At 40.3% G+C, this 13,509-nt stretch overlaps 1 protein-coding gene across 3 annotated transcripts in view; it reads right to left on the reverse strand.

Moving 5' to 3' along the window:
- Positions 1-13,509, reverse strand: part of LOC147113551 (cytoplasmic polyadenylation element-binding protein 3-like) — a 63,496-nt gene that overhangs the window by 33,204 nt on the left and 16,783 nt on the right. For all 3 annotated transcript variants that reach the window (XM_085994772.1, XM_085994771.1, XM_085994773.1), the window contains exon 3: positions 6,931-7,090. In XM_085994772.1, the coding sequence (XP_085850898.1) occupies positions 6,931-7,090 (160 nt within the window). The remainder of the gene's footprint in view (positions 1-6,930; positions 7,091-13,509) is intronic.

Raw genomic sequence — 13,509 nt, forward strand, 5'->3', positions numbered from 1 at the left:
AATATTTTCTATGTTACAGGTGCTATATGAATGCATATAGTAGTAATTGTGCATTGATAAACTAATGGAAGTTCAACAGGTAAGCTCCCATCCCCAAACTGTAAATACTCACTCACTGCACACGACATTGAGAGGTCACTTGGTGCATCCCACATCTATTTGCATAACTGAGCAAGCAATTCTATCTAGGAAGTTTGTAGCTCTTCAGTGGGTATTTTTTTGCGGGGGGGAGGAGAAACGAGTAAAGGAGGTCAGTACAGTAGCAACTTAAATGTTTTGACGAAGAGATATCCCAAATGAACTGCGCAGTGTTACGATTAGGTGTACCTAGGCTTCCAAAAATAATTTGACAAAGGTGGATTTAAAGCTCAAAACATCCAACCAATCCAAGCAAACAAAGCAAATTGAATGCTAAATTATATAGCCAAACCAGTAAAACACAAGTCAGAGGAAGTCATTCTCTAACTGTACATTGATCTGTACCCTCTGCCTAACATCTGTTTGAGGCTGAACCACACTGTTTGCAACCTTGGGGTCATATTTGACCCCGAAATGAGCTACCGACCACATATCCACAGCATAACAAAGACCACCTATTTCCACCTCCATAACATCGCCCGGCTCTGCCCTTGCCTCAGTTCATCCGCTGCTGAAACCTTCATCCGTGCCTTTGTTACCTCTAGACTTGACTATTCCAACGCACTCCTGGCTGGCCTCCCACATTCCATCCTATGTAAACTTGAGGTCATCTAAAACTCGGCTGCCTGTGTCCTAACTCGCACCAAGCCCCGTTCACCCATCAGCCCTGTGCTCGCTGACCTACATTGGCTCCTGGTTAAGCAGTGCCTCGGTTTCAAAATTCTCATCCTTGTTTTCAAATCCTCCCATGACCTCGCCCCTTCCAAGATCTGTAATCGCCTTCAGCCCCGCCCCCCCACCCCTCCCCAAGATACCTGCGCTCCTCTAATTCTGCCCTCGAGCGTCCCTGATTATAATCGCTTAACCTTTGGTGGCCGTGCCTTCTGTTGCCTAGGCCCCAAGCTCTGGAATTCCCTGCCTAAACCTGTCCGCCTCACTACCTCTCTTTCCTCCTTTAAGACGCTCCTTAAAACCTACCTCTTTGACCAAGCTTTTGGTCACCTGCCCTAATTTATCCTTATGTGGATCGGTGTCAAATTTTGTCTTAAAATACTCCTGTGCAGCACCTTGGGATGTCTTACTACATTAAAGGCGCTATATAACTACAAGTTGTTGTTGGTCAGACCACACCTTGAATACTATGTCTGCTTCTGGTCATAGACACAGTGGAAACAATCAAACACTGGAGGCAGTGCATACAAGATCCACGAGGTTGATTTAGTGCCAGAGGTCGGAGGGAACACTGGAGAATTTGGGCTTTTCAGCCTCAAAAGGAGACCCTAGAGAGATGATCTTAACGATAGACAGCGAACGGTATGAAAGAGGTAGATCAGAAATATAGTTATTCTATTTATTTGCAAACACAGCAAAAATCATGATAACTTTCAGCACAAGTTGCAGGTACAAATAAGTTAAAGAACATGTATCATGTACTATGTGGTAGCTATTGCATGGAAAGAACTCTACATTCTCATTGTGTTCAGGAGAATAAAAAACTGCTAGGATTTTGCCACTGCATCAAGTTTATGGTACTACTGTGCCTGACTCTTAGACTAGCCAGTTCTTCAATTCCTTACCCAATGAGGAAATTATGTTCTTTTTTTATTTGACTGGAGTCATGTCACTACTGGAAGGTACCAAAGAAAGAGAGACCAAAAAAGGCCAAAGCTCAGTAGAAGCACTCTCGCCTCCAAGTCAGAAGGCTGTGGATTCAAGTCCCATTCCAGAGACTTGAGTACATAATCTAGGCTGACACTTCAGTGCAGTATCGAGGGGGTGCTGCACAATTGGAGGTGCCGTCTTTCAGATAAGATGTTAAACTGAGGCCCTATCTGCCCTCTCAGGTGTACGTGAAAGATCCCATGGCACTATTCAAAAGTAGTCCTCGCCAATATTTATCCCTCAACCAACATCACAAACAGATTATCTGGTCTTTATCCCATTGCTGTTTGTGGGACCTTGCTGTGCGCAATTTGGCTGCCACATTTTCCTGTATTATAACAATGACTACACTTCAAAAGTACTTAGCTTTAAGTCAATAGCTGAAAAATGCTTTGGAATGTCCAGAGGTCATGAAAAGTGCTATATAAAGGCAAGTTTTTTCCCCCTTTCTTTAAAGCTGGGGAGAGTTATGGGGCTAGCTAGAAAATTCCAGGGTGCAAGGGTGTGATGGTTGAAGGCTCAACTATCAATGATGGGGTGAAAGAGTAAATGTACAACAGGCCAGTCTGCAAGGTACAAGCTGGAACATAAGGCTAGGGAATGTTGCAGAGTAGGACACAGTGAGCCCCAAGAGGGACATAAAATGAGGGTGAAAAGTTTGAAATTAACACATTGTGGGACATGTAACCACTGGAGTACAGCAAGGACAAGGGCAATAGTGAGGGGAACCTTATATGGGATAAGGTTGTGGGCAGTCGAGTTTGACGAATTGGAGTTCATGTCGAGTGGAATTCAAGTGGACACTGAGGACAATGTTGGTAAAGTCAAGGCTGGAGGTGATGGATGAAACCTTCTGCTGCATATTTATGAACAAAGATTTAGTTCAGATATTTTCTTAATTTTTTGTAACTAACAGATCTTCAATCAGTGTTATTTCAGCGACCAAATCCCTTTCTAATCATTCCTACCTCCAGGTAAGTATACGTGTGGTCTCAAGGACAGAATTCCAGCATTGAGCATCACTTTCTATTCACTCCAATTAAACAGAATTCCCAAGCCAAGCATAAATACTGAAATATATGACTCCAATTTTAGGAATTACAATCAAGCAGAGAGGTGGGCTGTTTTAAGCTACAGAATTTGACATTAGTATCATTAATCACAGTGTAACTAATGGTGGAAGTTATGACTAAAGCCTTGTGCCATTAGTTGTACTTTCCCCAGAATGGCAATGCTTTACTTTTATTCAGTGCTCAATAAAGTAGTTCACCCGAGAACCAGCAATGCTTACCATAGACCTGTAGAAATACTTTCAAAAGCAATTATCATTGGATCTTCCCCTCCCTTGACCAAGGGATCCCCAATCATGTCCCTAATTGGGTTAAGAGTTGCAACCACAGTCTAAAGTCAATTCTTACTGCAATACTGTTAATCTAGATTAATACACCTATTCTAGCTTTATCCTTTTAATAACTGGCCACAATTCACCCAACCATTTGTCCTCTCCAGAGCCCTACCTTCGACATTGCTCAACTTATCTTTAAACAGCCTTACAACATCACGTGAAGACTTTCTACCCTAAAAACACCATTACTTATACTGGTCCTTATTCATTGATTTTTTTTAATTTTTTTTTTTTTTTTAAACTGGATTCACAGATCTTGACTGAAAACAATTTCTAGATTTTGTATCTGCTATAAGCACATTCCCCCATACACTGAAGTTCTCCATGAATTTCATAGTTCAACACTTGCAGTTTGGGCAAGAGACCAACTCCACCAGTAGAAAAGATGATAGTAAGGTGACTAATTACTGTGTTTTACCCCATATACACAGTACATAAATATTTAAGCTATACTAATAACCAAGTCAAATTAAAGGCTATCTGCTGTGAGCTGAATGGCTGTGGCACATCATAAGTCAATTACATTCAGTGATAACTCTAAAGCACATCATCTATGATGTTTAAGTTTTACATAAATAGAAATCATCTGCATAATAGGGTTTCCTTAAATTTCTTAAGCAGAATATCAGTCCATATTCAAAGAAAATCATTGAGTTTTGGGAATTGCATACCAGAAACAAACCTAGAAAAAAAATGATAGAACTGACCTCTACCTAGTGGAAGCTGAACGGCAACTCTCCGACACCACCTCCTACCTCCGCCTGGACCATGACCCCACTACCAAACATCAAGCCACTGTTTCCAAGACTGTTACTGACCTCATCTCCTCTGGAAATCTTCCCCCACACAGCCGCCAACCTTATAGTTCCCCAACCCCGCACAGCCCGCTTCTACCTCCTTCCCAAGATCCACAAACAGGACTGCCCTGGTAGACCCATCATTTCAGCCTGTTCTTGCCCCACAGAACTTCTCTTCCTATCGCGACTCTCTTTTTTTCTCCCCTTGTCCAGTCTCTTCCCACCTACATCCGTGACTCTTCCGACACCCTCCGCCACTTTAACAGTTTCCTAGCTCCAACCGCCTCCTTTTCACTATGGACGTACAATCCCTCTACACCTCCATCCCCCACCAGGATGGCCCGAGGGCGCTCCACTTCTTCCTTGAACAGAGGCCCAAAAAGTCCCCATCCGCCACCACCCTCCTCCGCCTGGCTGAACTTGTTCTCACATTGAACAACTTCTCCTTTGACTCCACTCACTTCCTCCAAATTAAAAGGTGTTGTTGTGGGAACCCGCATGAGTCCTAGCTATGCCTGCCTTTTCATGGGATATGTGGAACATTCTTTGTTCCAGTCCTACTCAGGTCCCCTCCCTCACCTCTTTTTCCAGTACATTGATGACTGTATCAGTGCGGTTTCCTGCTCTTGCCCTGAACCAGAAAATTTAACTCACTTTGCTTCCAATTTCCACCCTTTCCTCACCTGCACATGGTCCATCTCTGACTCTACCCTTCCCTTCCTCGACTTCTCCGTCGCCATCTCTGGGGATAGGTTATTGACAAACATTCATTATAAGCCCACCGACTCCCACAGCTACCTGGACTACACTTCTTCCCACCCCGCTTCCTGTAAGGACTCTATTCCATTCTCCCAGTTTCTCCGTCTCCGCCGCATCTGCTCTGACGATGCCACCTACCATACCAGTGCTTCCGATATGTCTTCTTTTCCTCAGCCGAGGATTCCCCTCTACTGTGGTTGACACGGCCCTTGACCGTATCCGTTCTCTCCCTCGCACTTCTGCCCTCACCCCTGCCCCTCCCTCCCGGAACCACGATAGGGTTACCCTTGTCCTCACCTTTCACCCCACCAGCTTCCACATTCAACGGATCATCCTCCGCAATCTCCAGCGTGATCCCACCACCTAATACATCTTCCCCTCACCACCTCTTTCAGCATTCCGAAGGGGCCGCTCCCTCTGCGACACCCTGGTCCACTCTTCCATCACCCCCAACACCCCTTCCCCTGGCACCTTCCCATGCAAGCACAGGAGATGCAACACATGCCCTTATACCTCCCCCCCTTCCCACTGTCCAGGGCCCCAAACACCCCTTCCAGGTGAAACGATTTACTTTACTTCTTGCAATTTAGTATACTGTATTCGCTGCTCATGATGCGGTCTCCTCTACATTGGGGAGACCAAATGCAGATTGGGTGACTGCTTTGCGGAACACCTCCGTTCAGTCTGTAAGGGGGACCCCGAGCTTCCGGTCGCCTGTCACTTTAATTCTCCGCTCCAGTCCCACTCAGACCTCGCCATCCTCGGCCTCTTACACTGTTCCAATGAAGCTCAACGCAAGCTCGAGGAACAGCACCTCATCTTTCGATTAGGCACTTTACAGCCGTCTGGACTCAACAATTTCAGATCATAACCGAGAGAGATATATATATATCTCTATATAGAGATAGAGATTATATATAGAGATATAGATAAATATTTTTTTCCTCCCACACTTTTTGTTTGTGTCTTTTCTTCTCTCTCACATGGCAGCTGCCTTTCATTCTGCCAGCGCAATTTACACTTCATCTAGAGCCATCTTTTGTTTCTTAAGCTGTCCCATTACCATTTCCTTTTGCCTTGAATATCTCTTAACCTCTCCGGCCTTCTATCCTATCACAGACCTTCCCTTCTGTTCTTTCATCCCCTCCCCCTTTCCCAGCTCCTACACGTGCTTAAAAATCTGTTCCATTTCCTGCTTTTTTCCAGTTCGGACGAAAGGTCATCGACCTGAAACGTTAACTCTATTTCTCTCCACAGATGCTGCCCGACCTGCTGAGTATCTCCAGCATTTTCTGTTTTTATTTCAGATTTCCAGCATCTGCAGTATTTTCTTTTTGTACTAGAAAAAATGATGGTATATAGATTTATAACAAAACTTGGCAAGAAAGTTAATAAGCACTTTCCGAGAAAGAGAAAAAAACCTGACATTTATATCGTGCCTTTCATGACCTCAGGACATCCCAAAGTGCTTCACAGCCAATGAAGTGCTTTTGAAGTGCACTCACTGTTATAATGTAGAGAAAAAAATATTCTTGCATTCAAAAGCCAAGAGATATCTATGACTAATATGATTGTGAAGCAAAGAAAAAATTAAGAAAAAAGGCAAATTGTAAACTGGAAATTATTGCAGATGAAATATTATTGTTCCCAAAACATTAAAAAAAATTTTTTTTTATAAATAGTCCTAGAAACAAAATGGGTTTAAAAAGCATTTACAGCATTTAAAAGAAAAGAAAAATGATGCACATTTGGGTCCTTCTTCTCTCACTGATCAAATGAAGCAAAAAATCTAAAAGCAAGCACGCGGGGAGGAAAGGAGGAAATCTTGCCAAATTTTAACAGCCCAATAATTTTGTTTCTATAGAAAATACATTTCTAATAGTTGCTTTCGAACAGGCATTTTATCAACACATAAAACATTCACTTTATAAAGAAACAAAAATGTGGGTTAATTCCTTAAAATAAATTAGCAGTCATGGAGATTTTCTTAAGGATTTTCTCAAAAGCCTTGAAAAATGCAAGATTTTGCAAGTGAAACAACTGCAAATCATTGAGACTACAAATTTAGGCAATCGACCAAAAATATACATTTAAAATACAAAACTGAAGCACTACTTCAATTTTATAGAGTCTGTACCAAATATATAGGAATGTAGGAATATTCCTAACCTGCAAAGTGATTCCTCCACATTATATCGGCAATAGTCATTGGTGGGCCACTGGGAGGGTAGTGTTTACCTTTCAGAGGCTCATGGTCACTCCTCATAATATCCATTAAAGAATTCTCCAAAGAGTGCAAGTTAAATGCATCATAGGGCCGATTCCGGTCCTGTAAGAGAAAAAACAGAGACTGTTGGAGGCACTTATCGGTCGAGTAATTTTGAATACATCACTTTGAAGTATTGACATCCATATAAACTTACTGCGATAAATGTGAAAGACTGCAAAGCTTCAATTAGCATAATGCTGCAAATGACTCAAACTTCAGAGTTGCTTACGAACATAGAGAAGGAGTGGGCCACTCGGCCGCTCGAGCCCGCTCCGCCATTCAATAAGATCATGGCTGATCTGATTACTCCACAATCCCGCCTGCTCCCGATAACCTTTCACCCCCTTGCTTATCAAGAACTATCTACCTTTGCCTTAAAAATATATCAAAGACCTTGTTGACAATTTCTGAACTTCCCAATGACAGACAAAAATGCTTTTATTTCCCCAAGATTTAGCTTGGCATGGGTTTCTTCAATTTTCATAGTACACAAGGGGTTAAAAACTAGCTTTACTCCCAGAAGAATGTTCTATTTGATTTTGATAGAATTGTCCCTGAATCAGTTGTTGTTGTGCAGATGCTCAAGGAAGGAACCAAGCAATTCAAATCAAATATAGATATCCTGCGTGATTTGATCAAATGTATTTTCATTGGCTGTTAATTAAATTCATTGGGTCAAGGTTATTTTTGGAAGGTACTTATCAGCCTCTCTTTTCCCAAAATCAGAGTCTAACTGTAGCTTTCAAAACGAAAGAATTATGCCATAGACTGTGAGAATAGGACAAGAACTATTATGCAAGAAAACGATTTATATCACAGCCTAGCACAGCAGTTGTTAAGCATTTATTATTTATTACACGAGGAACAAGCCAAGCTTAACAAGTGTGTTATTGGCACATTCACTGTTTAATAAATTTGTTTGACAGCTAAAACCCAAGTCAAAGTCTAGTGTTATTCTGCCACTTTGCAAAGGCAAGCAGGATAATGTGAGCACACGGGATAAAACCAGTGGCTGGAATAAACTGAAGGGGGTTCCCTGTTAATTCCCTGAGCACAATGAATTTACCCAGATATCTGGGCATGTAAATACTCTCCAAGAATAGGGAGCTAGGACTCACCCACAAAACTAGTCCAAAGCTCAGGAATATAAAGAATAAAAAAGAGTAATGAAATTGTAAAAACGTAACATCTCTGACCCCAATCATCTCCTGTAAATACAAAAGTGAAGCCAAGATCTATAATGACCCCTAACATCTCATTTAAGTATATACAAACACTAAGTTTACTTTTTAAGACCAATAATAATTGCTTCTCTTACACTGGTTACATAAATGCTAAATACAGTGAATATGACAAGGTAGCTTATGCTGCGAAGGTTAAAATGATCCTGTATGTGTCTCTCTAAAGCAAAAGTGTCAAACATTCAACATGTTGTCTGTTCACTATAAATAACTTCAGCATTTCCATGTTTACCTCTAACACATAACATCCCATGGCATTGCTCACAGTAATTAACACACTGTTGTTTTGTAAGGACAGGAAGGTTATACGGTGTAATGAACAATTATTCTGCTGCTAAGGTGTCCCAAATGCCAGAATTATTAATTAAATAAAGCCTAATGTCGGTGTAATTTCAGTTTGATGAAAGATTGGAAAGTGTTTGTAAATGTCATGCTCCAAGTCAGAATTACCTAACATTGTGTTGTCTGCAGCCAAACATCTGGATGCACTAACATACCATTACTAGCAACTCTCCCATGGCATTGCTCACTTAGTCAGAGGCTATATGTTGTTTTGTTACAATAGAGCTGTTAGGCAATGTAATATGCAATGTAGCAAGGCTACTAATTTATGGTAACTGAAATAATCAAACTGTGTTTTATTTCACGGGATTGAGTGTGTTAGGGTTCAAATTCCATAATTCTCTCCATTTTTCCATGAAAACTATAAACTAATGGCCTTGATTATTATATCTTCCTTTACCCATGTGTGATATTTCTATCCTGTACTTTTTTAAAAAGCCCATGATGCACAGAAAGAAGATAGGCAACATATAGCAGAATGGAAGAAGGTATGTGGGGTTTAGCAATAAATGAGGAAAGATTATTGTGCAGCTTGGCATCAGTTAACTCGGCTTTGATGGCACTGGAGGGTGGTTCTGGGAGATGGCAGTAATATAGAGGGGGAAAATGGAGTTTGTTAGCACTGGGAGGTGTTTGCTTTACTGGACAATTCCTTGGGTTTAGCAGCATGCGGAGTGGTTACTGTACAGCCCTGCTGGCAGTGCATCAAAAAGAAAAAACTTAAATTAGGCTGAGGAAAGACACTATCAGTCTTGGTTTTTATGCCTGGTTGGCTGGCTATCTCCAACTTACGCTGCCTATCTGAAGAGTTCATGTGAAACCTTACCCGAGAAATAGATACTGCAGCACGTTTTCAATTAATTTGGAAAAACTCAAAAATTCATTTCATACCATGGGAGATACACCCTTCCAATTATGAGTCAACCTTTCACTCCACGGGACAGAAACCTACTGATGAATAAGATGAAATTCTCCAAATGCTCAGACTGCGCCATTATCTCCTGAAGCTAGCAGTATTAACTCTGGGTCAAACGATCACCTTCCAGCCAGGCTTTTTTGAGGGGGACTTCGGGCTTCATGTAAAAACATTATTGAAGCCGCTCAAACACACAGGAGACACATTTTATAGGCAAGTGGAATCATGCTATTGTGAAATATATGTAATATATTTTCAAAGCATATTTTATTTTAGAAATTTCAGCTAAGAAAATGATGGCTAAAAGAATTGACTTTTTGGAGTGATTTGATTGGTTCAAGTTCTACTTTATTGGTAGATTTTGGTTGCTGCTCATGCTCGAGGTATTGCAGCTTTGTTTACTTTTGATTCATTTTGACTTGTTGCTGTTTTAATTGAAATTTAAGCAACTCAATGTAGGATTGCTGCATGCTTTCATATTGTTTTAATAATAACTTTTTAAAAATGGAGTATTTTTGAAGATGCTGGTACTTGTAACTAGAATCATCCACCATTGACAATTTTCTAATTTCATAAAATGTGAAATATCAAAAGCAATTTTGTCCACCTGTGTGTGCTTCAGCAGTGGTGACGTTGGGTATACTTGCCACCATTGATGACTCAAAGTCAGCCTTAACTCAAAAGCTACCGCATGCCATTTAAACAGACCTGTGGAGGCTGGGTCATTGAATATATTTAAGGTGGGGAGATAGACAGATTTTTGAATGGTAAGGGAGTCAAGAGTTATGGGGAGTGGACAGGGAAGTGGAATGGAGGCCAAGATCAGATATGATCTTATTGAATGGCGGAGCAGGCTCGAGGGGCCAAATGACCTACTCCTGCTCCTACGTCTTATGTTCTTAAGATGCATCAGAACATCATTCAGAGTAACTGATAGTCAACAAAAAAAAGAGGACCACCAGTCCAAATGGTGGCAAGATCCACAATGTTGATAATGGCTATAAACAGCCACATAAAAATTACTGTTTTCATTGAGAATTACTGTTCCCCTTCCAGTCCTTTTTTTTTTAATTCATTCACGGGACGTGGATGTCGCTGGCAAGGCCAGCATTTATTGCCTATCCCTAATTGCCCTCGAGAAGATGGTGGTGAGCTGCCGCCTTGAACACAACCGAGTGGCTTGCTATAATTCAGAGGGCAGTTAAGAGTCAACCACATTGCTGTGGGTCTGGTGAGTCACATATAGGTCAGACCAGGTAAGGGCAGCAGATTTCTAAAGGACACTAGTGAACAAGATGGGTTTTTACAACAATCCAGTAGTTTCACGGCTATTTTTTATTTCAGATTTCTTTAATTAACTGAATTTAAATTCACCACCTGCCATGGTGGGGAATTTAATGCGGGCCTCTGGATTACTAGTCCAGTAACATAACCACTATGCTACCGTACCCGTTCTAGTTCTAGGCATTATGTTTTGAGCTTCATGTTTCATCTGTGCCTGGTCAGGGTCACAGGAAAGAGTAGAAACTTTTACTTTCAGTACAAATCTGGATATTCTGCATTCGGTTTCATTTGTTACATTCCTTCCTCCCTCCCTCTTTTCTCTCTTTCCCTCAATTAGGCACAGGAGTCAGCTGAGTGTGGATAAAAATTATCTTTATTTGCCACCAAAGTGATTGTCAAATTCATCACACTACAAAGATTGAACAAAGACTCAAATAGGCATTTCGTCAGTAAAACAAAAGTAACCTTAAATATTCTGTTTGTAAAATTATTTCCACACTTCCTTCATGTTGAGGGATGTTATGTTCGGAATGAAATGAATACAAATGGTAATGGGGTGATCGTACTTGGGCATTTACCTACAAAAATCAGATAAACAGACTGACCCATTGGGCTTTTATACTGATAAATAATAATCCCAAATTCAAGAAACTATTAAACTGACAGCTCTCCTTCAACATTTCCACAACAGGACTTCCTGGGACCAAGGAGCTCCTGTTTATGCACTGTCTAAATGCAGGTTTAAAAAAAAAAAAATTATACACGACCCTTCTTCCTTGCAGATGGAACAGCGCTTTGAGGATTTCCCTTATTAACCCTTTCTCTGCTACAATAAATACAAAATGAGATTGAACCACCTCAATCATTCCAAACATAAGCAATGCAATTTTTGAAATGCAAAGTTTCACTTGTCACACCAGTTTGGCAGTTTTCTGTCCTGTAATAGCACTTGTAAATCCTGCAGCCTTTTGTTGCATTACTGGTACATTACACAATTACTGTACTTTCGCAACAAATGACGGGTACCCATTGTGCCATGGTTAATATTAGGTGCTTAATACTCACACCAAATCATTTCACCATAGTCGGAAGTAAGGTTTAGGTTTTAAATATAGTCCATTCATTACAGCAGCCAGTGAGCTCCATTTTATGAGTGTACAAATCTCATGGCTGATGCAGGAATGTGGTGACGTTAGCAAGCTCCAAAACTGCTGACCACACATGCTCATATACTTTCTTCAAAACAGACATCTTAAACTATTAATTAAGAGACTTCTAGCTATGCATCTGCAGTGCAGGGTGATAACTTGAACAGAATAAGGCAGTAGAATGGTACAAATCTATGCATGACCAAAATCATATTCAAGATTCTTGATCCCTTCCCCAGCCACTCTCATAGCATGTTTCTAAAGAGTAATGGGGCACCCTATATTAGCAAAATTATTTTATTTTTTGAAGAAAGGCCCAGCTTAATACACTACACATAGTGACTGAGAACACCAAGATAAATTAACTTAATTAAAACAGAGTTGTAATCCAAGTTGATGAAATACACCATTGACACTAAATGAATTAAAAGTGCATTGTAGTTTCATTTAATTCATTAGTACCTGTAATCTTCTAGCTCTTAAGCCATTATATACAGAATGGTGTATTATCTCATTTGAAACAAAATTCTAATTTGTCAATTTATGGACAATTAAGAGGTTAATAATGGAAGAGTTAAGCCACAAATCAGAAGGATTTAAAAAAAGTTATAAGCAGATCTCCTGTGGCATTGCTCATGGTGAGTCAGAGGTTAAGGTATGCAAGGGATGCACAGGATTACTGAAAAGATTTGGAAAGTTTGAGTGTGCTTAGTGAAAGTAATTTTTTTTGAGTGGCTCCAAACAACCAGGATGGTTTGTGGGCGATACTTAATTTGTGATATAGTCACAAACTAGATTAGATGCAACAATGGCCCAGAATTTCCTGCAACGGCGAGATCGGCGACTTACGTCGTAAATTTTGCCGTTTTGTGCACTAACTTACGCCAAAATCTCCTAGTTTCCGAAATAGAATAAGCCACAGCGAGCATGGCAGTGAGTCAGAAGTGTCGCAGCCGAAATCCACATTGCATTTTGCAAATGTGTACATCTAGACACATCAAGGTGCCAGGGCTGGATACAGAATGGAATATTAATTTTAGGTTATTTCCATAAAAGAGCTAAACAATTTGTACAGGCTTCCCATTTTCAGACTTTAAAAACTTTATACCATTTTCCGAGTCAGTTAACATAAAGAGTTAGCTTTTTCTTATCTTGTAAATAATTTGCTTTGCTTATTCTCACATTTAAGATATCATTTTAATTTAATTCAAATTTGTTTATAATCAGAAGGACACCAGTCTACCAAAAAAATGAGGCATACTCATTAATTGTGGGTACCTTTAAAAATCTGAAATTGATTGGGAAAATGAATGGCCTAATGATTCGAAAAATTACAATATGATGTTATTTTACGGCTTAACATTATACTGCAAGATCCACCTGAAGAATTTATCACCTGGAAAGATAATCTACAGAATACTTCAAGAAAATTGTCTGGATACTGATTATATTTTAATCTACAGTATTTCAGTTCACCACTAGTGGTCCATTTTAGCGAATGAAGATGGGGATTTTAGTATTCATAACTTTACAATAAAAACATGGTGG

The sequence above is a fragment of the Somniosus microcephalus genome, chromosome 8, assembly GCF_052327205.1.
Source record: "Somniosus microcephalus isolate GS21.2 chromosome 8, FLI_Smic_1.0, whole genome shotgun sequence".
NCBI lineage: Eukaryota > Metazoa > Chordata > Chondrichthyes > Squaliformes > Somniosidae > Somniosus > Somniosus microcephalus.